The following is a 20,842-nucleotide window of genomic DNA, read 5'->3' as shown; positions in this document are numbered from 1 at the left end:
CAGACTCTGGGCTGCGTGGAGGTGGACAGAACAACTCCCCCTCTAGCTGAGACGCCTACGGGCTTCACCCTCAGGGCAAAGGTGAGCCAGCAGTAAATCTGGGCCTGGTGTAGACTGGACGCCCAGCTCCAGGTCATCTTGTAATCCAGGGACCTGCAAGCCTTGGACTTGGGTTCAGTGGTCCCAGAATGACTCAGCCTCCTTCTCAGCAGGAACGACCACAGAAAAGCCCTCTCTGGAGGAAGAGGGTATCCTAAATCTCAAATTACTCTATCACATATTTTGTCCACCACGACATTCAGCACAGAATACACACAGCCTCACACAGATACAAGGCACTAAGGAGAAGAAGCAGCAGAAGTAAGACACATCAGAACCATTCCTAAGATGCCTTGGGATATTGATGTTATTAGACATATTATAAAACAGCTATGTTTACTGTGTTCAAAGAATTAAAAGACTAGTGTAAACAATTGAGCAAGGATCTGGAAGCTAGCTAGGAAATATGACCCAGCAAATTGTTGAAAGAACCAAAGAGAAGTTCTAGAGTTGATCATTAAAATAACAAAAGTTACACTCAATGGACATGTGTAATAGCTAAAGAGAGAATTAGTAAACTGGAAGACAGGTCAGAAAAAAATATTCAGAATGCAACATGAAGAGACAAAAAGACGGAAAATACACAAGAGAAGCCAAGAGACATGAAGCACAGAGTGAGAAGAAATAATATACGTGTAAATGACATAAGAGAAGGAGAGAAAAAACGCTCCCAAGCAGAGACAATGTTTTAAGAGACAGTGTCAGAGAATATTCCAGAAAGATCTTAAATCATAGAGTCAGGTGTTCAGGTGAATCCTATAAAGGATTAGAAAATAACAAACGTCAGACTCCGGCATGTCATAGTGAGATTTCATAAAAACAAGGAAGAGAAGAGGCAAGCTGGGGTCTGGTGAGAAAGGCCCAGCATGATGACCTTGGGGTCTGAACTTGTTCTGAAATGTTTCCATTAAGTGGACAAGGTCACTCTTGTCCCTGTGGTTCTGGAGGGTCATTCTGGCTGCAGAATGAGCCTTGACCTGGGTAGGGTCCCAACAGGGAGAAGGGAGACCATCTGGGAAGTTAGTTCTACAATCAAGGTGAAAATTACTGCCTAAACCGAGGCACTCGCAGTGGAAACAGAGCCTTCCAAGGAGGCAGACCAAAGAGGATTTGGTAACTGCTAGGGTCTGAATTCTTGTCCCTCCCCAAATTCATGTTGAAACTTAACTGCCAAAGTATCAAGAGAACTGAGAGGTGACTAGGCCATGAGGGGGAGTTAACATCACCCCACTTCCTAGCCTAGGCCTCCGAGGGCATGGCCTGCTCCCACTGTCCCCTCCGACCTGCCTCTGCCATGGGAAGCCCGGGCTGCCCCACGGGAGGATAAGATGTGTGGTCCATGTCACTCTCTTCCCCACCAGCCTGCTGACCTCCAGAATTAGAGGCACTTGGTTGACCTTCATCTGACAGCAGACAGGCAAGGGAGCCCAGCCCTTGGCCTTCTGAATGGGCAGGAGCCAGGCTGAGCTCAGGGTCCGGATATGAGTTAAATACACAGCTGCTGTTTTCAACTGCAAACTGTTGGGGTTGTATGTTACACAGCAGTTACTAACTGATACAGGCGCCTAGAGACAAGGCTGATATTTCCCAAGTAAGGAATAAGAAAAGGAGGCTGAGTGAATGAAAGCAAGGAAAAGCTCTAAAATATTTGAATCCAAAAAGTTTAAGAAGCGTTAGTTCTACACAAGTGAGAACAGCTCACAAATGACTGTCAGTGCTCCCTGTTAGAGCAAACACATCTATGGGAGCAAAGCCCGCGGGCAAGGGGTGGCTTCTTGGGCACAAACCTGCAGCTTCGTCTCTCTGGTCTTCAAGTCCTTGGCGGTGCTGGTTCTCATTGCAATGGTTCGTATGAGCTTGGCGTTTTCTACCTGTAGCCACTGCTCAAAGTTCCTCAGGAGCTGGGGGAAATCTTCATGGCTGCCTCCTTCTTCCTCCAGCAGATGGGCCTGCAGGAACACACAGGGCCAGAGCTGTCGGGGTGAAAGAGGCCCACTGGCCACATGTCCTGGACGCGACTGAGGCAGCGGTGGGGGATGAGGACAGGGAGAGGCCTGAGGGGAGGATCTCTACCCAACATGGCCACATCTAGGTCAGGAGCATGCCTCAGTGTCACCTCTTCGTTCCTAGTGCAAGTCACCGTCACCTCTTACCAGGACAGCTATCCAGCAGTCACCCTTCTACCACTCGTGTACCCTGTGGCTGTGACCTGAGTGATCTGTCTAAAGCACGAGACACTTTCCATATGTGGTGTCGCCTCGTGGCCTGATGTGGCCTGAGAGCCTCGGGCTCTGGCTATTGTGGCCTCCGAAGGTCAAGCTGCTGCTCCTCTCTGAGCCGGAGCCTGCAGGCATGTCTTAGCCCCTGAACCTGGGCTGCCTCCTCTGGGTCTGCGCATGCACGGTGCCCCCTGCCTGGGGTGCCTCTCTCCCTCCTCTCTCACTCCCACTCAGCCTCCAGGGCCCATGCACCCAGGAGGGCTCTCCTGCCCCAGGTCTGGGTCAGGTCCACTCCACCACAAACTCATGGCCCCTCTGCCCATGTCTGCACAGTTTTGTAAGCTCATTTAACTGCCCATGGACCCGTCTTGCTCCTCAAACTGCACTAGAAAGCAGCATGGAGCCTGCTAGAGATGCAGACCGTGGGCCCCAACCAGGCTGCTGGATTAGACCTGCATTATAATCAGGTGCACGTCACAGTCACAAAAACTCTGAGTTGCTTTCTAAGCCAATCCTCGGAACACGGTGGCACTCAATAAATGTGTTTTGGGAGGATGAAGGAAGGAGTGGGAGAACGAATAATTGGATTTTCTTTTTCTTTTTTGGATGGGGTCTCACTGTGTCGGTCTTGCACTCCTGGGCTCAGGGAGTCCCCTACTTCCGCCTCTACCTAGCTGGAGCAGGTGTGATCACTGCACTGGGCTTTGACGGATTGTTCTTGAAAAACAAGGAATAACGTTCTTTTCCACATGGCTCAGTTGTGTAAAGGCAGAAAGAGAAAGTGCTGGTGATACCATGTTACTTCTTTTCAAAAATATACAGCCAGGGCACAAAGATACCCCCTTCTCCTGTGATCTCAGGTCTAAATCCAAGGCCAGAAGGAAGTCTGTGACCTTGTCACTGTCCTCTCTGCCGGGGAACCATCTAGGGATTCAGAGAGGGAAGGACCAGTCCGGCCCAGGGTTGCCCGCCACCTACCTGAGGCCCTCTCTACAGTGGGCACCCCTGCTCTTGGGGCCACACAGGGACAAGTGAGATGGGGCATGACCAAGGCCTGGGAGCTGGGACCAAAGCCACCCCACCCAGCACTTGGCCCTTCTCCCTGCTAGACACACTCACCCCACGACGATGCCTGGGAACAGGGTCCGTGGGGTTGATGAGATACCCAGACTTCGGGATGTTGTTGCTGAAGACCAGCTTCTTCCCAGTGTCCACCTCTGTACTCTGCAGCTGCTGGCTTCTGATGAGGCTGGGAAGACAAACAACCCCTCAAGGTGGTGACGTGATGGGGACCCATCGGGGCACTGGAGAAGTAACAGCCCTGGGCCTCAAGGGTGGCAGGACACTTCTGGGTTTCCCATCAACGATGAGCCAGCAGCCATCCTTCAGGTGTGGCAGATGCTCCTGAGTCTCCCACGTGTCCCGTCTCTTAGTTGCAACCCCCCCTCCCCGGTCACACAGGTGCACATGCTCAGGACACAGATAGGAAACTGAGGCTCACACCAGAGCGGGCTGGAGGCCGACCCCCAGCCAGGGACATCTCAGCTCCCCTGCCCCTGCCAGAATCACCAGGGGTCCCAGGTGTGGGGGGGTGGGCAGGTCCCTGGCATGATGCCTGGCTCAGAGCCCAGGCATCTGCTCGGAGCTCTTCCTGGTGGCAAGGGGGCACTGTCCCAGACAAGGCTCAGAGCCAGCGAGGGCCTCTCACCTCAGTAGGTGCTCCTCCAGCAGCCTCAGGGCCCGCCAAGCCTCCGCCAGCTCCCGCAGCTCCACCTGGACCAAGGCCGCCCCCTCAGGAGAAGACTTCTCCATCACCAGCTGGCCGTGCGCCTCCACCAGGGGCAGCTGGGCCTCCTTCTCAGGAAGGTCAGCCAGCAGCCTCTGGAGGACACGGGGGACACACACACAGTGAGGTCCTTCTTGGGGAGGTCTCTGCTTCCCACTGTGGGGGCTTCAGCCAGAGAGGCTGCCTTTGGGGACGCAGGTGAGGAAGTCACCCCCTTACCTCCACCTCGGCCTCTCGGGACGCAGCATCCCACGGGCCCACGTCCCGCTGATGTGACTCCAGCAGCTGTGTGACCACAGTGACCCACTGCCGCAGCTCCTGCAGCTGGTGGCTGAAGGTGCAGTGCTCCCGCACGCTCTGCCGACACCTGTCCACAAGGTCCTGCAGCACAGCCGGAGGCCAGGGCACTGAGCGCTGGGCCAGGCAGAGACCAGGCACACCCCAACCCTGCAGGACCCCAGACCGCCTGGGCCCTGGCTCCTCCCACAGCCAGACAGACACCACAGGCTGGTCCTCCCTCGGCACAGCACAAGGACCCCCAAAGATCAAGTCTGGTTCAAAACGCCTCCCGGCCTGTCTCCTATAGAAACAGCCAAGGGCAGGTGGGGCTGGTGTGAATGGGCACAAGCACTTTTGCTCAAAGGAGTGTTCTGGAGCAGCAAGAATGGGCACGCTGCACCAGGGCAACCTTACGGATGAACCTACAACCACGCTGTCGGGGGGCTAGCACACACACAGTATGAGCATCTGTGTGGTTCCGTCAGGCAAGCCTAACTGACGCTGGGTCCAGTCTGAGGTCAGGAGCTGGCAGTGACTGGCGGGCGTGAGGGAGGCTGGCGTTGCTCTGGGTTCTTTCTGGGTGCTGCTGAATCAGGTCCGTTTAATTTAAGATTCCGCCGAGGTGCCCCGTAAGACATTCACTTTTCTGGATAGGACTGAACTTCAACAACAGGTTTTCAAACAGTCTTGCTTTTTTCTCCTTCCTGAGGCCTGTTTCCTGGGAAACTCAGGCCTCGGTGGCTGGAACCTTGTTCTTCTCTGTCTCCAGGAAAGATGGCACTGAACACAGAAGGATGGCCATTTTCCATGCTCCTGGTCACCCTGCCTGGGACCCTTTGAGCACCTTCTTCATCTCACTATGAGCCAGTCAGACTCCGGGGCCTACTGTCCCCTTTCCTGCTGTGTCTCCCAGCTTAGGGTCTCATTACGTTGGGCCACCAAAGGCCCTGCCTTCCTGCGTTCCACAAACGCGGGCTGGCCCTGCAGGGTTCCAGGACCATGCCAGGGGATGGGGACCCAGAGAGGGGCTGGGCATTCCGTGGGCCTCCAGGGGGTGTGGAGCCTCTGTCCTTGAGGTCCATCAGCAAGGGCGAAATGTTACCTAAAACCCCACTTCTCCTAGTTCTCACCACCAAATGCCTTCAATGGCTCCCTACTGCATAGAGCTGGGACCTACCCCTGGGAGACGGGAAGATCACTGTCTGTGGGGGGAGGCCACTTTAAAACTCACTAGACTTAACAAGCACTGAACATCCAAATAACAGGAGGGGCGGTTTCCCCTTAAATGACTATGTAAACTGTAAATAAAGAAACTCGGTGGAATTGGACTGTCGCAGTCTGCAGTCCCTAGCTCCTGACTTCTGATCAACCTCGCTCACCGACTGGATGTGGGTACCGGAGCTGACTTCGGCTGCGGGATGGTTTCCTGTCTCTCGACGCCCCCTCCCTTGACCTTGAGACCACAAGCTGCTCCTGGGTTAGGCAGATTCCATGCGTCACCTGCACCGTGGGTCTCTATAGGTGGTGCTGTGCTCCCTGGAGACCCCTGGAGTGTCTGGCTCAATGCAGATGCCGACCTCTCCAGGGACATGTCCCTGGTGTAAAAGGATGGGACACTGCACTTTGGCTTGACCACGTTTTATCACATTCCAGAAAACCGCATCACAGGAGGCCGAGCAGGCACCACCACGGATGGGGCACCTGTGGCCGTGACCTGGAGGGAGCGTTTACGGACCATCTCCCCGTGTCTTGATGTAGCCACCTGGGAGCATTTAAGCATCAAAGGACACTATTTGATTATAACTATATTAAAAAAGATCTCTCTTATATTCTAGAAAGTTCTAAATTGTCTGTGAGGGGAACTCACATTATCTATGGGCTGGAGGTTGTAAAGAGGGCATTGAGCAGGGTGGGGTGGACAGGAGAACCTGCCTCACACTGTTTTCTTGAGATGTGGCTGTCGGACACCAGCTCGCGGCCTTGGGACTCGACACAAAGGCAGACCCAGGCCTCCACCTGAAGGAATCAGCGCCCAAGTGGGGCTGGAGTCTGAGTTTCCACTTGTCCATTGGGGCCAGTTTGGAAGGAGTCTCGCCTGCGCCACACACGCAAGTGTCCAGGCGGCCACTAGAGGGCACTGCAGACAAGGTTCTGCGGCCCCCCGGGCTCAGGGCTCCCTTTGCAAAGGCCTCTGCGCGCAGGCTGCTGGGGTCGCAGCAGCTCTTCCCCCTCGTGGCCCTTGGCTCAATACCGAGTGGAGCCTTTACTTGCTTCTTGCTGATTCATCTGCATCTACCCAATTAGAACGACTAGAACGTCATCCCCAAGGGAGACGATGCCTTGGCCCTCTCCTTCGGGCTGCTGCATTCGCAGGCCTAGTGCAGCGCCCCCGTGCGGAGGCCTCAGTACTCACCTGTCCCAGGAAGCAGGGAGGACGGAAGGAAAGAGGGAGAAAGGCCCCCAAGAGCCCAGGATTCTTGGTTGCCACTCAGCCTCCTCTGACGGCCTTACCTCCAGGGGCCTCTGCAGGGCCTGGTGGTCAGAAGTAAGCTGGTCCATCTTGTGCTGGTGGTTGGGATTCCCCTGGACAAGAGGCTGCATGGCTTCCATCTGCAGGCCTAGCTCCAGCCCCTCTTCCTGCAGCCCCTGCCGTGGAGAAGCCGGGGCTGAGCCTCCTCCCTGCCCCTCACTGTTGAGGCTGATCAGGGCGGAGGTGGGGGTCAGCTCGGAGGGAGGGAGGGCCTGGGGTGGGGGCTGTCCAGGATACAGGGCTCCCCACACCAGCAGATGCACCACGTCAGGTCTGGTCTCATAGGCCCAGCTCAGGGCTGATGAAAGATTTAAATGACCAAAACATTCTGGGACATCATGAAAATAAACTCAGTAAAAGACCAGAGGACATCATGGGGGACAAGATCACTTGGACTTTCACTTGATGGCCACCTCTCCTTACGAAGAACCACACCCCGATTTCAGGTTTCGAGACTCAAACGCACCGTGCGTAATATCTTGCAGAGAACTCTCACTCTATATATGAGCTGTCCTTGGGTTCTAAAGATGATCTTTGGATCACATGCATTTTCAAAACCAGCAAGCTCCTTATCCAGCCAACCAACCGTTATCAACGATCAGCGTGTGGGTTAGAATGCATACTCTCAATCTCAGGATTGTGTTAGTTAACTGAAGGCCTCTGGACCCATTAGGGATAGTTAGCAATGCAAATTTAAAAACAAATACCAATGTTAGGCTTTGGAACTGAGAGATAAATAATTATGATTTTGTTAGGCTTCAGAATCTGCAGTTTGAAGGTGCTAAAGGCCCTGCTGAGGCCAGGAACCATCAGATAAATAAAAGGCCCTATTGAGGCCAGGAACCATCAGATAAAGAAGCAGAAATTAATTCCATTAAGACAAAAAGTCAGATCTCAAGTAAGGTGTAAATCTCTGGCTCAAGCTGGCTCTGGCTTTGCTGGTTACTAGAAGAGGAGGAACTGCTTTTATGCACAAAAAAGTCAACCCTGTGAGGGTTGACTTGGCCCTACAGACCCCTTACCTGCAACCTCAAGAGCTGGGCCTGTTTTCCAGGAAGGTCCCGTTGAAGCCCTTTCTCGGCTTGGATTCTAACTTGGAGGTCTAAGAGCTTCCTCTGTAGGGGTTCAAAAGCAGCCCCAAAGTCCTTGTGCTGATCAAGCAAACTCTGCAGAGACAGAATGGGCAGCTGCGAATTAAGAGCTTTCCTCAGGGGCACCTTGTTATAGACCTGGCACCCAAAGAAGGCCTGGCTCCTCCTCAGCACATTCTTGCTCCAGAAAACCTTCTTGGAGCCTTGCTGGGGTTGGGTGCCTCTTCTTAGGGTCCCCGTGATGTCCTTGCATAACACTTTGGCCACGTCCCTCTAGAACAGGGGCTGGGAAACCCCTCCCCAAATCCCACCAGAGGCTGTTTACGTCGGCAAAGTGCTGCTGGACACAGCCGCATCCCTTTATTTACCACTGAGGCCCCGGGAAGCCCACCCTGCATATGCTGACCAGGTCGCCACTGGCTCACAGACAGCCTTTGGACAGACATCTCCTGGGGATCGTCCATTTGTTGGTTTCCATCACCAAGTTGTGAATGTTTGGGGATGAACTCTCGGCTTCCTTTCTTTGTCTCCCCAGCTCCTAAAACCCTGCCTGGCCCTACTAATGGAGGCAGAGAACACAGGAGGTGAGATAGCAGGCCTGGGGTCAGGCCGCGTGGGGTATGTCCTGGCCCTGCCACCCTGGCCAAGAGCCACCACTGAGTTTCCTCATCGGTAAAACAGGGGGAAGAACAGCAGGTCCTCGTGGGTACCGTGGGTTAGATAAGATCAGGGGGTGACGCTCTGAGCAGGTGCCCGGCCACAGACACTGCCCCGCGCCTCGGAGCTGCTTTCGTCCTGTAGAAGGGGACAGTCAGCGTGTCACTAGTGACACCAGCCTCCAGCGCCATGGTGGCTTAACGTTTCCAAGTGCTCTCACCTGCGCTGGTCCCGCCACCAGCTCTCTGTGGTATAAGATAGTTCACTCTGATTGCAGTGTAGGGAGGGGACAGACAGGTGGCTAGGGAACCAGTTAGAGGGATCCTGGGAGAATCCTACCCCGTTTATGCAGGAGGAGCCTGAGAGGGAGAGGGACAGAAGGATTCACCCAGGCCACAGCGGCGAGCTTGGAACACCGTGAGGGCCACTCCCGCCTGGCCAGGCCCAGTGCCGAGACGCCGCCGGCCCTCACCTGCAGCTTGCTCTTCCTCTGCAGGAGGCTGTTATGCAGCAGGTCCCTGTCCCTCACGGAACTCGCCACCTGCTCCAGGAGGGCGCTGGCTCGCTCTGGGCCAAAGATGCTGCTCAGCAGGTCCGTCTTCAGCTGCAGCATCGCCAGCTGCTCTTTGAGGCGGGAGCTTTCCGCCAGGGCCGCCTGCGAGTGACAGGACCCCCGTGAAGCTCAGCAGAGGGTCAGGAGCACCCGGTCCTGGCGCTGCCCAGAAGGAAGGGGCGCCTCTGTGCAGGTGTCCCGGAGGCAGAGACCCAAACAGAAGGCAGAACTTCAGGGTCAAGTCCGAGTCTTCTCCCAACCACCCCACACCACCCACCTGTCACCAAAGCCGAGTGATAGTTCCTCCTTCTCCCCATCTCAGAAATCTGCCACCGAGGGCCGCACACCTGGACCATGTGGCTCCCACCTGCCTGTGGCCTCCCAGTGGGCGCCGGGACTTCCCCGAACCAGCCTGACCTCTAGACAGAGGGCCTCCCCCAGCAGTGTTGTGAGGGGCCATGACATGGGAAGGCAGGAGGCTGTCCGGGGGGGTCGCTCCTCGGTGGACTTCTGATGTGCAGGGGACCAGGCAGAGAGGGGACCTGAGGGGACTTGGAAGCCACCTCAGAGGATGGCAGCTGGCCTCCAGGACACCTGCACCCTGCACGGCCAGGCCCTGCCTGCTCCAGGAGGCCTGCCCTGACCATGCGCCCGGGAGTTCTGGAAGCCAGAGGTCCCCGTGTTATACCTGGTGATGTTACTGACACCCCCTCCCGGACCTGAGACCTTGAGCGAGGTGTGGGGTTGGGGCTGGACCAAGCCCTCAGGCCAGATTGGCAGGTGCAATTCCAAGGTGGAAGCGCTGGGGTGGTCAGTGCTGGCTGGGGACATCAGAGAGGGCTCCTTGGAGGAGCAGGTGCTGATGTCAGCCCCAAAGGCAGCAGGCTGGCAAGAGAAGAGGGACTCAGCCACGCTGGCACGACCTGCAGATGAGGGCACCTGGCCTGTGGCAAGCCTCACAAGGCTGCCCAGCAACACAGCCACGCCCCTGTGTTCACTGCGTCCAGAGGCTGCGTGGCAGGTGTTAAGGGCACCTGAGTTTGCCCACTGGGAGGCTGTGGGCAGTTCTGAGCCTCCCTTTGCTCTTTTGTAGAACCTGCAGGGACGCGCCCCGTCCTGGGGCTGGGACGGGGCTGGAAGGAGCCTTTGGGTGCCCCACACGCAGAGCACACAGAAGCTCAGCTCTCCCCGGCTCCCGTCACTGACCAGCTGGGATGCGCCCCGTTGTGTCTCCCCAAAAAAGATGCAGTAAAGTCTGAGTGTTCCCCTCAGTCCCTCGGAATGTGATCTCAGCTTAAAATGGGGTCTGTACAGAGTTAAGATAAGGTCCTTAGGGTGGGCTGTCACCCAGGGTGGCCAGGGTCTCGTACCAAGGGGAGCTTTGAACGTGGACATTCGCAGAAGGAAGGTGGGGAGGGGGTGGCCGTGTGTCAGTGGGCGGAGATCGGGAGACTGTCTCTACCAGCCAAAGGACGTCAGGGATCTCAGGCAGGGAAGGAGCCTCCTCAGAGGCTTCAGGGGGAGCAAGGCCCAGCCTACCCTTGTTCTGGGTCTGGTGCTTCATGACAGTCCTCAGGAAGCCACTTCACCAGCCAGAAACCCGCAGATGCGCAGGACACTCTCAGGCTAAAGCCAGAAGCTGAACCAGGACAGCTGAAGCTGGCCACTCAAGCCACACCTGCTAAAGGAACCCCTCCCTCCAGGGGGTGGCACGGGGGGTGGGGGCACATGGAAGGCACCAAACAGAACTCCCGAGCTCCTGGCTCCCCCTGCTCCCACCAGTGGACCTGGGCTGGGAGTCCTGGGTCACCCTGGAGAGACTCCACTTGTGCCCCCTGCCTGGCAGAGGCCCTGTTTGCTTTCTACCCTGGTGGAAGGAGGAGGTGGAGACGGGATCCTGGCAGAGCAGGAGAGCGCTGGGCAGAGTCGGCAGCCTGAGGCGGGGCCTGGCCCTGTCCAGTGAGTGTCTGAGACCTTGAGCAAGGGGCTGCCCTCTCCGGGACCTGGCTCCCCTAAACAGCCCAGCAACAATAATACAATCAGTTCTTCCACCTCACAGAGATGTTTCTAGAACCTGGGTGAAAACAGACGAGGACATCAGACAGGAGCCCCGTGCCCACTGCTCCCGCCCAGCCCGGCCTCCCTGGAGAGGCCTGACCTTGGCCTCCACGGAGCAGCCTGACGGGAACAGCTCTCTAACCTCTCCCTGGCTCCAGCCAATCTCTCCTCTGCAAAATGAGATGCATAATGGTAAAAATAGAAACACATTTTATACGTGAATATCCAACACATACTAATTATGACAACGAGGCTTTGGGAGCAGCCTAACTCTCTAATGGTGGATGTGTAAAAATCACGAGTATTTCCAAAGTGGAAAGTCTCACGGCTGCTGCAGAAGATCACTTTTATTTGAACTGTTTTAAATGTTGCTGAGAAAAAAAAACGAATGTGTGCAGTGAGAATACCAGAGACACGGGCCCAACTACACAAAAATTGTAATTAATTAGTTAAACTTTCTGCCTATCGGGGATCATGTCCCATGGAAAAATCTAGATGGATCCCACCAGATTTACCCAGCACCAAGGTTTATGGTGCACAAGAAATTCACTGACGAGTATCTCAGAAAGATGACCACGGAGCCCTTGGAAGGAAGGGCCGTGCTCTGTACTCAAAAACTAGGGAGACAGAAAACAGAGTTGTGTGGCAACAGGAGCCCCAAATGGAAAGTCCTCTGGAGCTCCACGACGTGGGCCGTGGTCTAGGGTCAAGAAACGCCCTCCAGGGCGGATACCTAGAGGGACGGGAAAAGTGCTAGAGATAGTGTCCCCACAGGTCAACGGTGGCGCTGCGGCCTGTGGCCTCCTGTTCTCTGGCAGGTAGGCCTTCTACAGTCAGAAGGAACAGAGTGTAAAAAGGAGGCCGACACCCGCCACATCTTTGTGTCCCTTTCCAGTCTACCGGTCTACGACTGGGGACAAAAGCATTCCGTGGACTTCAGAGCTCAGTGACGGCAGAGAGCAGTGTTGACAGGTGACCCTCTGTCTCTGGTGGACAGCACTGACCGTGGCAGCCGCTGCCGGCTGCTCACCCCACGGCCTTTCCTCCTCCCTCACCCAGGAGCCGGCATGTTGGCTGGGTGACCAAGTGCCCACCTGGATGCCCGGGTTATTGGGACCATGGCCACAGGCCAGTCCCAGGGATCCCATCATCCTCAGCCAGTGATTGGTCCAGGGATGGTCATGTGACTTTGAGGGACCAGTGAGATGTGAGAGAAGCTGCTGGAGCTCCTGGGATGGGCCTCCCTGTAGATAGTGAAGTGGTGACGGAAGGAGCCCTGGGCCCCCACAGTTCCCTCCTGCAACAGGTGTTGCTTGTGGGGGATGCGTGTTGGGGTGGTGGCAGCCATTTTGGAGCCAGAAGGAGAAACACGACCAGGAGCTAGGTAGAGCCTGGGTCCTTGATGACACTCAGTCCTAAAATCAGCCTGTGTTTTAACTGCCACTGGGCAGGTTTTGTCACTTGTAGCCACAGTGAAGGCAATGGCCTGACAACGCTGCTTTCTCACAGAACGGCTAATGTTCCACAGAGGATGGCCTATGGAGGGGTCCAGAAGGAAAGGGGAGCTACCTCTGGGTGGGAGAGGGTCAGTGGGGCATCCTGGGGTCATCCCAGGCTTCGCCTCCTACCCAAGTTTGAGGATGACCTGAATCACAGATGACAACATGACAGTCCCTGTGCACTAGGTCTTGCCCAAGCAGTGAGCTGGAGCCCGTGTCTGTGGGGCCAGGGACACACCCGTCCCCAGGACGGTGGCTGACGCGCCCCACGCTCAGCCAGCAGCCTCCCAGCCACAGAAGCCGGCCCTCCTGGCGCAGTTACCTCGATCTGGGGCAGGAAGGTGTGGATGGAGGGCAGGTCTGGCAGGCTGGCGGTGACCCCCAGGAGCCGCTGGGCCAGGGCCCTCCACAGCTGCAGGCCCTGCAGGGGACGCTGGAAGCCCTGCCACAGCTCCACCCCCGTGGCGTTGCGGAGCTTGGTGCTCTTCCCCTTCATGCTGCGAGGACCAAGAAAGAGAAAGCGGGGTCAGCTCCGGGTGAGGCCCCGCCGGACCCCCAGGAAGCCCAGGAGCACTGGCTCAGGGTGGGCCCTCTCCCTCCCGCGGGCTGCAGGGAGCGTCTGCAGCAATGGGCACGAGGTACAGGGGAAGGGACTCTGGGTAACGTGGAAAGGCCTCAGCCATGTGCTCAGGTCTTCCTGGGCACAGACCCCAGGGCTCCCGGGGCCTCGGCAATTGTATATAAATAAGGCGTGTGAGCGTCCTCCGAGTCCAGAGGAGGGGTGGACGACCGGGAGTCTCAGGTCTGGCAGACGAGTCTGCGATCTAGTTGGCTCATCCTTGAGCCTCAGTTTCTTCACCTGACAAATGGGGAACACGGTGCCCCCAAAACACTTGTGAGTGCTAACTGAGATGATACAGAGACGTCTCCTGGGAAGAGAGGCCTGGCCCTCCCACTGAGGATAAACCAATAACAGCAAAAGCTTGGTCTAGTTTTAAAAATGAGCAAAAAACAGGAATGGGGGTTTAGCGTCCAGGGCTCCTTTGACCCCGAGGGCTTTGCCCATCTGTAATAAAATGGCTGCAAAATTGAGCTGGGCTTTTGACACTCCCCCAAAGAGTGGGGAGTAAAGTCCACCAAGGGCGGCAGGTTCTGAAAACCTCACCCACCCTAGAGCTGGGCCTCAAGGTCCACGCTGTCAGGACAAGAGGGCACAGCAGGCAAGCCAGCAGCCAACCTCCTGGCCAGGGGACTGCAAGCCGAAAGGTAAACCGTGAAGACCTGAGACGGGCACTGGCCCAGCAGAGGCAATCAGAACCCTCTGTTAACAGTCCAGCACCCCAGGCCCAGCTCATTTCTGGGAGCACGTTTTCAAATCCAAGGTCCAGCTCCCAGACAGAGAGGTGCAGCCCTGGAAAGCTCAAGGACAGAAAGCAGACGCAGAGGAAGTCCCTCGGCCACTCTGACCCTCGGCATAAACCCACCCCCCCACCCTGGAGCACCTCACAGAGGACCCAGGCCGTGATCTTGATTCTAGAGAGGGGGACCTGAGCACAGCTGTGGGAGGAGAGACACCGCAAGCTGGACCCCTGCTCTGCCTCTGAGGGAGCCCGTACCCAGCAGAGGTGTGCGGCCGCTGTGCTGTGTTAGCACGTCTCGGGGGAAAAGAGGGCCACATCCCACATTTCCACGCTGCTTCAGGCCTCAGAGGGAAGCCATTTCCACTCCAGGCTCTGCCCACCGGCTAAGGGGACAGGCAGAGGCTGGTCTGAAGATGCTCTTGAGGTCCCAGAGGGGCCAGAGGCAGGGGACTGCTGTTGACCTATTGAGTAGCCCTCCCTTGGGCCACTGCGTGGTGAACCCTTCCCGATGTTAACTGGCGTGAAGAGACTTGACGGAATGGGCGCCTGGGCTGCCCACCAAGGACAGAAACAAAGTCCAGGCCTCTTTTAGGAGCGAAACCCAGAACAGACCTAGAGGGCCCAGCGCCTGAGCTGAGGGAGGACCCGCAGCAGCTGGTCACTCAGTGGGAGGCAGGTGCACCACAGCCCTGCCACCCTGGGCTCCCCGGGTACCTCTGGTACTCCTGGATGGCGGCCACCACGCTGTCGGAGAGCGGCTGCAGGTCGGGGAAGGCCACGAGGTCCTTCAGCTGGGCCTGTAGCCAGGCCACCCGGGGCTCCTCGGAGGCCAGCGCTGCCCGTGTTGCCTGCAGGACAGGATGACACCCCAGGGTGGATGAGGCTCCTCAAGGGGATGGCCACAGGTCGCAGGGGGCTGAGCACAGGCCAGTGAGTGGTGCCAGATTGGAGGAGCCTGTCACCGAGGGCAGGGGCTGGGGCCTGTCAGCTCATTCCTAGGGCTGGCCTTTCCTCTCTGAGCTGCAGTTCTTACTGTCACCTGCCTCTGAACATTGTGGTGGCAGTGCCAGCTCCTCATGCACAAACACCCAGGGCAGAGGGCACGCCGTCCCCTGCAGAGCGCCCCAGGTGCCCCATCCACCCAAGCCTCACCACCAGCCTGGAGAGAGGCTGTCCCATGTTCTACACAAGGACACTCGGGCTTAGCGGTTTGGACGGTTGTGAAACCTGCAAACTGTGTGCCTAATGGCTGGGCCACTTCATCAGCACAAAATGGAGCGTGCACCACAGGGTGCTCTGTGAATCTCTACTTCTATGGACGGACCACCTGAAAGTGCGTGTGGTGACCACGCTCAAATCGCTTCACCTCACTGTGATCAGCCCCTCCAGAGGCTGCCTTTTCCTGCTGGCTGGGGACACTGGAATTTGACCTTGACCTACAGAACTCAAGCCCCTCTGGGCTCCTGCTCAGGAGGAGGCAGGGTGGGGTGGTAGAGAGCACTTTGGGGCTCGGGAGCAACTCAGGGCAGGCCTGAAAACTGTCCCATAGGATACAAGGGGCATGCTCCCACCAGCCACAGGGGACAGTGGTACTGACCAGGCAGGCACTCAGGGCAAATCAGGGGCCCAGGGCGGCTGCCACCCAGGCTCCCAGAGGCAGCCCTGTGCTTCTGCCCTCCTGAGCTGACCTCAGAACCTCCTTGCACAGGGATGGACCCACGGGCAGCCCCAGTTAGGCTTAGTCACAGGGAATCCTCGGGAACAGGATCAAAGGAAGGAAGCTCTGGGAGGGATTCTAGGAGACGCTCGGGTGATATGGGCCACTAGTGGGCAGCGGGGCTAGTGGGGAGCCTGCCTTTGTGGCAGATGCAATTCCAAAGGCTCTGTCATTTCCCCCAGTTCACAGGCAACCGAGGCTAAAGCAATTCTCCCAAAGCCATCCCAAAAGCGAGGGGAGGAAGCAGGGCTGATCCCAGGAGGTCTGGCCCCAGAGTCTCCCGGCCCTAACCCTGGGCCACAGCACCTTCTGCTCACGCGGAGGGGAAACAGTTCCCTTGCAGGAAGATGATCGCTGCAGTGTCCTGGTCTGCCACAGGACTGAATCTCAAGAAAACCGAAAGAGTGCATGCCCTTGGTCACTGCCTGCTACTACCTCCAAAAATATTTTTGTCTATGGGCAAAGATTAGAAGGAGAGGAGGCCGATGCATTTGGAAGATGCTGTGGATCTTGAGGAGATGAGACCAGGAAATCCCTAGGTCCTTGGGGGAAGCGGCGTGCCCTTGGGGAGGACTCTGGGGCCCCAGTCTCTTCCTCTTCCTGACTCATGAGATGAGCTCTTGGTATGAGCCAGGGGTTCACAGAAATGGGGCCACTAGATCATGGACTGGAGCCTTCAGAACCATGAACCAAAGCAAACCTTTTTATAAGTGAATTGCCTCAGGTATTCTGTGATATGACAGGATGGTGACTAACACATCTCCTGAGTGTATAGGAGCAGGGTGTCCTCTGATTGGGTCTGGAGTCCACCCCACCATCCTCCATTTGGCCTCCCCAGACTCCCCCACTGCTGTGTCTGTCACTCGTCATGTCTCCATTACAAGCTTTTCTTTCTGTTGTAACAGCCTGTTCTCTACTGAGATGTCCACCCCAAGCCCACCAAGGGAGGGCTCTGAGGCCCTGTCTACCTCTGGTGTTTACTCTCTAGCTCACCATGTGACCTTGGGAATGGTGGGGAGGGGTGGATTCTCTCTGGGCTTCAGTTTCCTCATCTGGAAAATGGGGGTGAACACCCATTTGTCCTCTACCCCTCCAGGAAGGTACCAGAGACCCAGGAAGCCAAAGGGAGTGTGCGTAAGGCTTGGTGGCTTTTCTGTCCCACGGAGGAGCTCCGAGTGGCGACCCCCAGGCTCACACACCTGGACCGCTCCAGGGCTTGGCCAAACACCACTCACCGAGTACAGCCTCCAGCGGGCCACCAGCTCGTCCTCGGTCCCTGCCTCCTTCCCCGCAGGCTCCAGGCCCTCCTGGGCCAGCCTCTGAAGTCCCTTCTTGAACTCTCCAAGCTCGGCCTCCAGCAGCCCAATCTGCCGCTCACAGGCCCCCCTGGACGAGAGCAGTCCCTGCAGCCGCTCCTCCTCCTCCTCCCAGAGGCCGCGCAGCTTCTCCAGGACCTTCCGCATCTCCTCCAGTTCTTCCAAGATCTTCTCCGCACCCAGAGGAGAGGTGTTCTGAATGACGCCCTCGGACTGCTCCTGCAGCCTCCTCAGAGACTCCTCGCCCCGGGGGAAATCCTTGGCGATGTCCTGAAGCGGGAAGGGCAGGGGGAAAGCAGACCTGGGATGCCACGCGGGCACTCATCCCTGGATTCCTGGGTTCGGGCTGCCCAGGTGGACTCTGCCCCAGGATGGGCGGCAGGGTGAGGACCTGATTCCCTCCCAAGCCCTTCTCAAGCCTTTGATTAGGTCAAGGAGAAAGTCGGTTGGGTGGGTGCTTCTCTGACTTAGCACTTTGGGGCACTGGTCCATCTTTTTAAGGCACAGAGCCATTGACAGACAGCACTGTGGGGACAGAGAGAACCACTCATTTTCACTGTGTTGATATAATGAATGGTGCTGGGTTTCCATTTATGACAATGTGTTTTTTTTTCTGAATAACTTTCATCAACATTTTAAAAGGTGAGTCCATTAAATACAAATACAAATACGAAACACACCCATCAGGTGCCACATGGCTCTTGAATTATTGAGGATGACCTGCCCACTCACTTAGCAGAGGGAGCCGGGGTCTCTCCAGGGACATGCAGTCACAAAGGCCAGCGTCTCTGGACTGAGGGACCAAGGTCCACCCAGGGCTCTTCACCTGGGCACTACTGACATGAGTGGCTGGGTCATCCCCTGCTGCAGAGCTGTCCTGGTCATTGGAGGGTGTTTAGCAGCATCCCTGATCTCAGCTCACCCACCCCCAGTTGTGACAAATAAAAATGTGTCTGGACATTGCCACATGCCTGCCTTCAAACCCACGGGTCTAGACCACGCTGCTGTGGTCCTGCGTGTCCAAAAATGGCCCCTGGCTCCCGGACTTCTGTGAAGCAGCCAGACCCCCAGCGTTTTGCGCTGGATGCCTTGCTCCCACTCAGGGCAGGCAGGCTCTGTGCCCAGGCGCTGCCCTGTTAACTGTAACTCAGAACCTGCCGCCGGGGGGCGCTCCCTCCGAGGCGTCCGGGGCCTCGGGCTGGGACGTACCTGCAGCGCTGAGAGGCGGAGCGTGGTCGGCAACGCGCAGCCCCGCCCCATGCAGCCGTGCACCTTCTCCACCACGGCCCTCAGCCACAGCTGGAACTCCTCCACGGTCGCCTGGTACTGCTGGTGCTCCTGGGCCACCCGCTCCAGCACGTGCACCCGGTCCTGCGGGAGGGGGGAACCTGCTGTGAGGGGCCCCCGTCTGGCTGTCCCTGCCTTTAACTCTAGTGCTGGTGTTCTTTGCTGCTGTGTCCTAGGAATGGCACTCAACACCTGGGGCTTGGTGACAACAAGGACAACACTCCCCTGGAACACTGTCCCTTCCAGGGCTCAGCACCATGGTGACCCGCTAAGAGCTTCACATACTCAAGCTCCTTGAACTCTCCTGGCGTCACCATGGTGCTCAGCACTGGAAGGGACAGTGTTCCGGGGGAGTGATGTCCTTGTGATTATTCAGCACTGGAAGGGACAGTGTTCCGGGGGAGTGATGTCCTTGTGATTATTAAGCACTGGAAGGGACAGTGTTCCCGGGGAGTGATGTCCTTGTGATCATTCAGGTTTGACAGATGAGGACATTGAGCCTCAGAGAGGTGAAAGGACTTGCCCAAGGTCGCCAGGCTCAGACAGTGGGAAGGCAAACCTGGTGGCAACACAGGGCCAACAGGCAGTTCTAGCCCAATACACCATGTCTTCAGGGTATGCCACAAATGCAGGCTGCCCCCTTCTCCATGGGCTAGAATCTGACCTTCAGCCAGTCCCACTGAAGGTCTAACGCCCCAGAGGCAGGATAGTTGATACTTGGGGAAATGACAGTATCCCTGCTGTGAGACCTACTGTGCTCTTAGAGACTGTTCTTTAGACATTCCCTGATCACAGTGCTGTCTCCTTAAGCCCCTCGATGGCTCTCTACTGTCCCAGGCTTAAATGCAAGTTATAAATTCTGGCATCCCAAGACAGGTCCTTGGCATGAGGCTCTGTGGTCCAGTGGTCAAGGCCCTGGGCCAGGGAGCCCACTGCCTGTGGCTGGAACCTTGGCATGTAATGGACTGCTCTCTGCCCAAGTCTCTTCCTTCCTAACAACCCTATTGGGGTGCAGGGAGATGAAATGAGCCAGGGCTTGTGCCACTCTAAGGACAGTGCCCATCAGCGAGGAAGCACTTGGTAACCATGAGTCATAGTTTACTATCCCCTGCTTCCCAGGGCTTCTTCTGGCACAGTACACAGCACCACCTGGCAGAGCTGACCCCAGGGCCCTGCCTTCTTTCTCTGAAGCTCTGCCCACTACCCTGGGAGCCCGGGGTATTTCCAAAACACGAGGATGCAACTCTAGCCCAGCACCCCTCCATCAGGTTCTACCTTCAGGGGGACCAGGAGATCACTACAGACAACGCTGCCCCACTATGTCATCTAGCTCAGGGCCGGCTCTAGGTGTGCCTCCTGACAGGAAGAGCAGACCCTGGGTGTCAGCCATCAAAGGGACTTTCCAGGGACCGTCAAGAGAAGGGAAAAGACAGCGGCTCGTTTCACAGTGTGACTGGAACTTACGCATTATCTTCTTTAACATGATGCCACAAAACCTCTCTCCTGCCACTGTCCAAACTAGAGTCGGGAGGTCACGCAACTCTTGACAGAATCAAGATTCAAGCCTCAAGTGTCAGACCCCAAATCACTGCTCGCGTGAGGCCTGGCAGACTTTCTATCAAGGGCTGCACGGCATGGGGTCTAGCTTTGCCCTCCGCCTGATTTCTGTTGCAATCCGCCAGCCACATAACGGCCACTTCTGTTGTAGGACAAGAGCACTCTTAGCCAGCGTGTCAAGGATGACATGTTCCAACACAGCTTTCATTTTGGATAGTAAAGTTGGGATTTCATGCCATTTTGCCATCATGAAACATTCAGCTTTTAACTTCTCCCAACCATTTAAAAATGTGGAAATCCCCGCCAGCTGCCAGGGCAGACACAAGCAGGGGCGGGGCTGGATTTGGCACAAGGACTGAAGTTTGCTGACCTGGGCTTTTCATCCTGGAGAGAGGCCACGTCCAGGGAGTCCCTGCTTGCCATGAGGCTAAGTCAGAAGCTCTCAACTGGGAAGAGAAACAGACAAGTGGACCGGAAAAACGTCCCCAGCGGCTTGTGTAAGCTCCCTCTCCTTTGAGAGGCTTCTCACCAAACCTAGAAACACCGATCCATTTAACCCTCTGTGACAACCATCACGAGGGGAGAAAACCCCCCATTTTAGAGACGGAGACTCCCAGGCTTCAGACCAAGCTTCTCAGGGAAGAACTGAGCGGTTCTCTCAAAACAAGTGCCTGTATCCCAAAGTGGACCCTTGGCAGGAACCGTCCCCTGCAGCCGTGGGGAGGGTGCTAGAACCTGGCCGGTTCCCCAAGCCCCGAGGGACTGTTGGCATCCATCAGAATCCCCGCCCAGCTCCCCAATTCCCAGGGAAGGTTCATCTGTAAACACCGTGG

At 56.6% G+C, this 20,842-nt stretch overlaps 1 protein-coding gene across 4 annotated transcripts in view; it reads right to left on the bottom strand.

The window, feature by feature from the left end:
• The window catches only part of Syne3 (spectrin repeat containing nuclear envelope family member 3), an 89,505-nt gene that overhangs the window by 22,940 nt on the left and 45,723 nt on the right, over positions 1-20,842 (bottom strand). For 3 of the 4 annotated variants that reach the window (XM_046440532.2, XM_046440530.2, XM_058577866.1), the window contains exons 5-15: positions 18,375-18,536; positions 17,085-17,435; positions 14,847-14,980; positions 13,094-13,268; positions 9,134-9,316; positions 7,936-8,079; positions 6,895-7,029; positions 4,324-4,485; positions 4,027-4,199; positions 3,438-3,567; positions 1,887-2,048 (exon numbers count right to left, since the gene is read on the bottom strand). In XM_046440532.2, the coding sequence (XP_046296488.1) occupies positions 1,887-2,048; positions 3,438-3,567; positions 4,027-4,199; positions 4,324-4,485; positions 6,895-7,029; positions 7,936-8,079; positions 9,134-9,316; positions 13,094-13,268; positions 14,847-14,980; positions 17,085-17,435; positions 18,375-18,536 (1,911 nt within the window). Of the gene's footprint in view, positions 1-1,886; positions 2,049-3,437; positions 3,568-4,026; positions 4,200-4,323; positions 4,486-6,894; positions 7,030-7,935; positions 8,080-9,133; positions 9,317-9,339; positions 12,006-13,093; positions 13,269-14,846; positions 14,981-17,084; positions 17,436-18,374; positions 18,537-20,842 lie in introns of those variants that run through there. The other variant, XM_058577867.1, reaches the window with a different exon arrangement.

The sequence above is a fragment of the Marmota monax genome, unplaced genomic scaffold (genome assembly GCF_021218885.2).
Source record: "Marmota monax isolate L192 unplaced genomic scaffold, Marmota_monax_Labrador192_F-V1.1 WCK01_AAM20220418_F8-fsc00017, whole genome shotgun sequence".
Lineage (NCBI taxonomy): Eukaryota > Metazoa > Chordata > Mammalia > Rodentia > Sciuridae > Marmota > Marmota monax.
The sequence above is the reverse complement of the archived record's forward strand: the minus strand, read 5'-3'. Positions and strand labels throughout refer to the sequence as shown.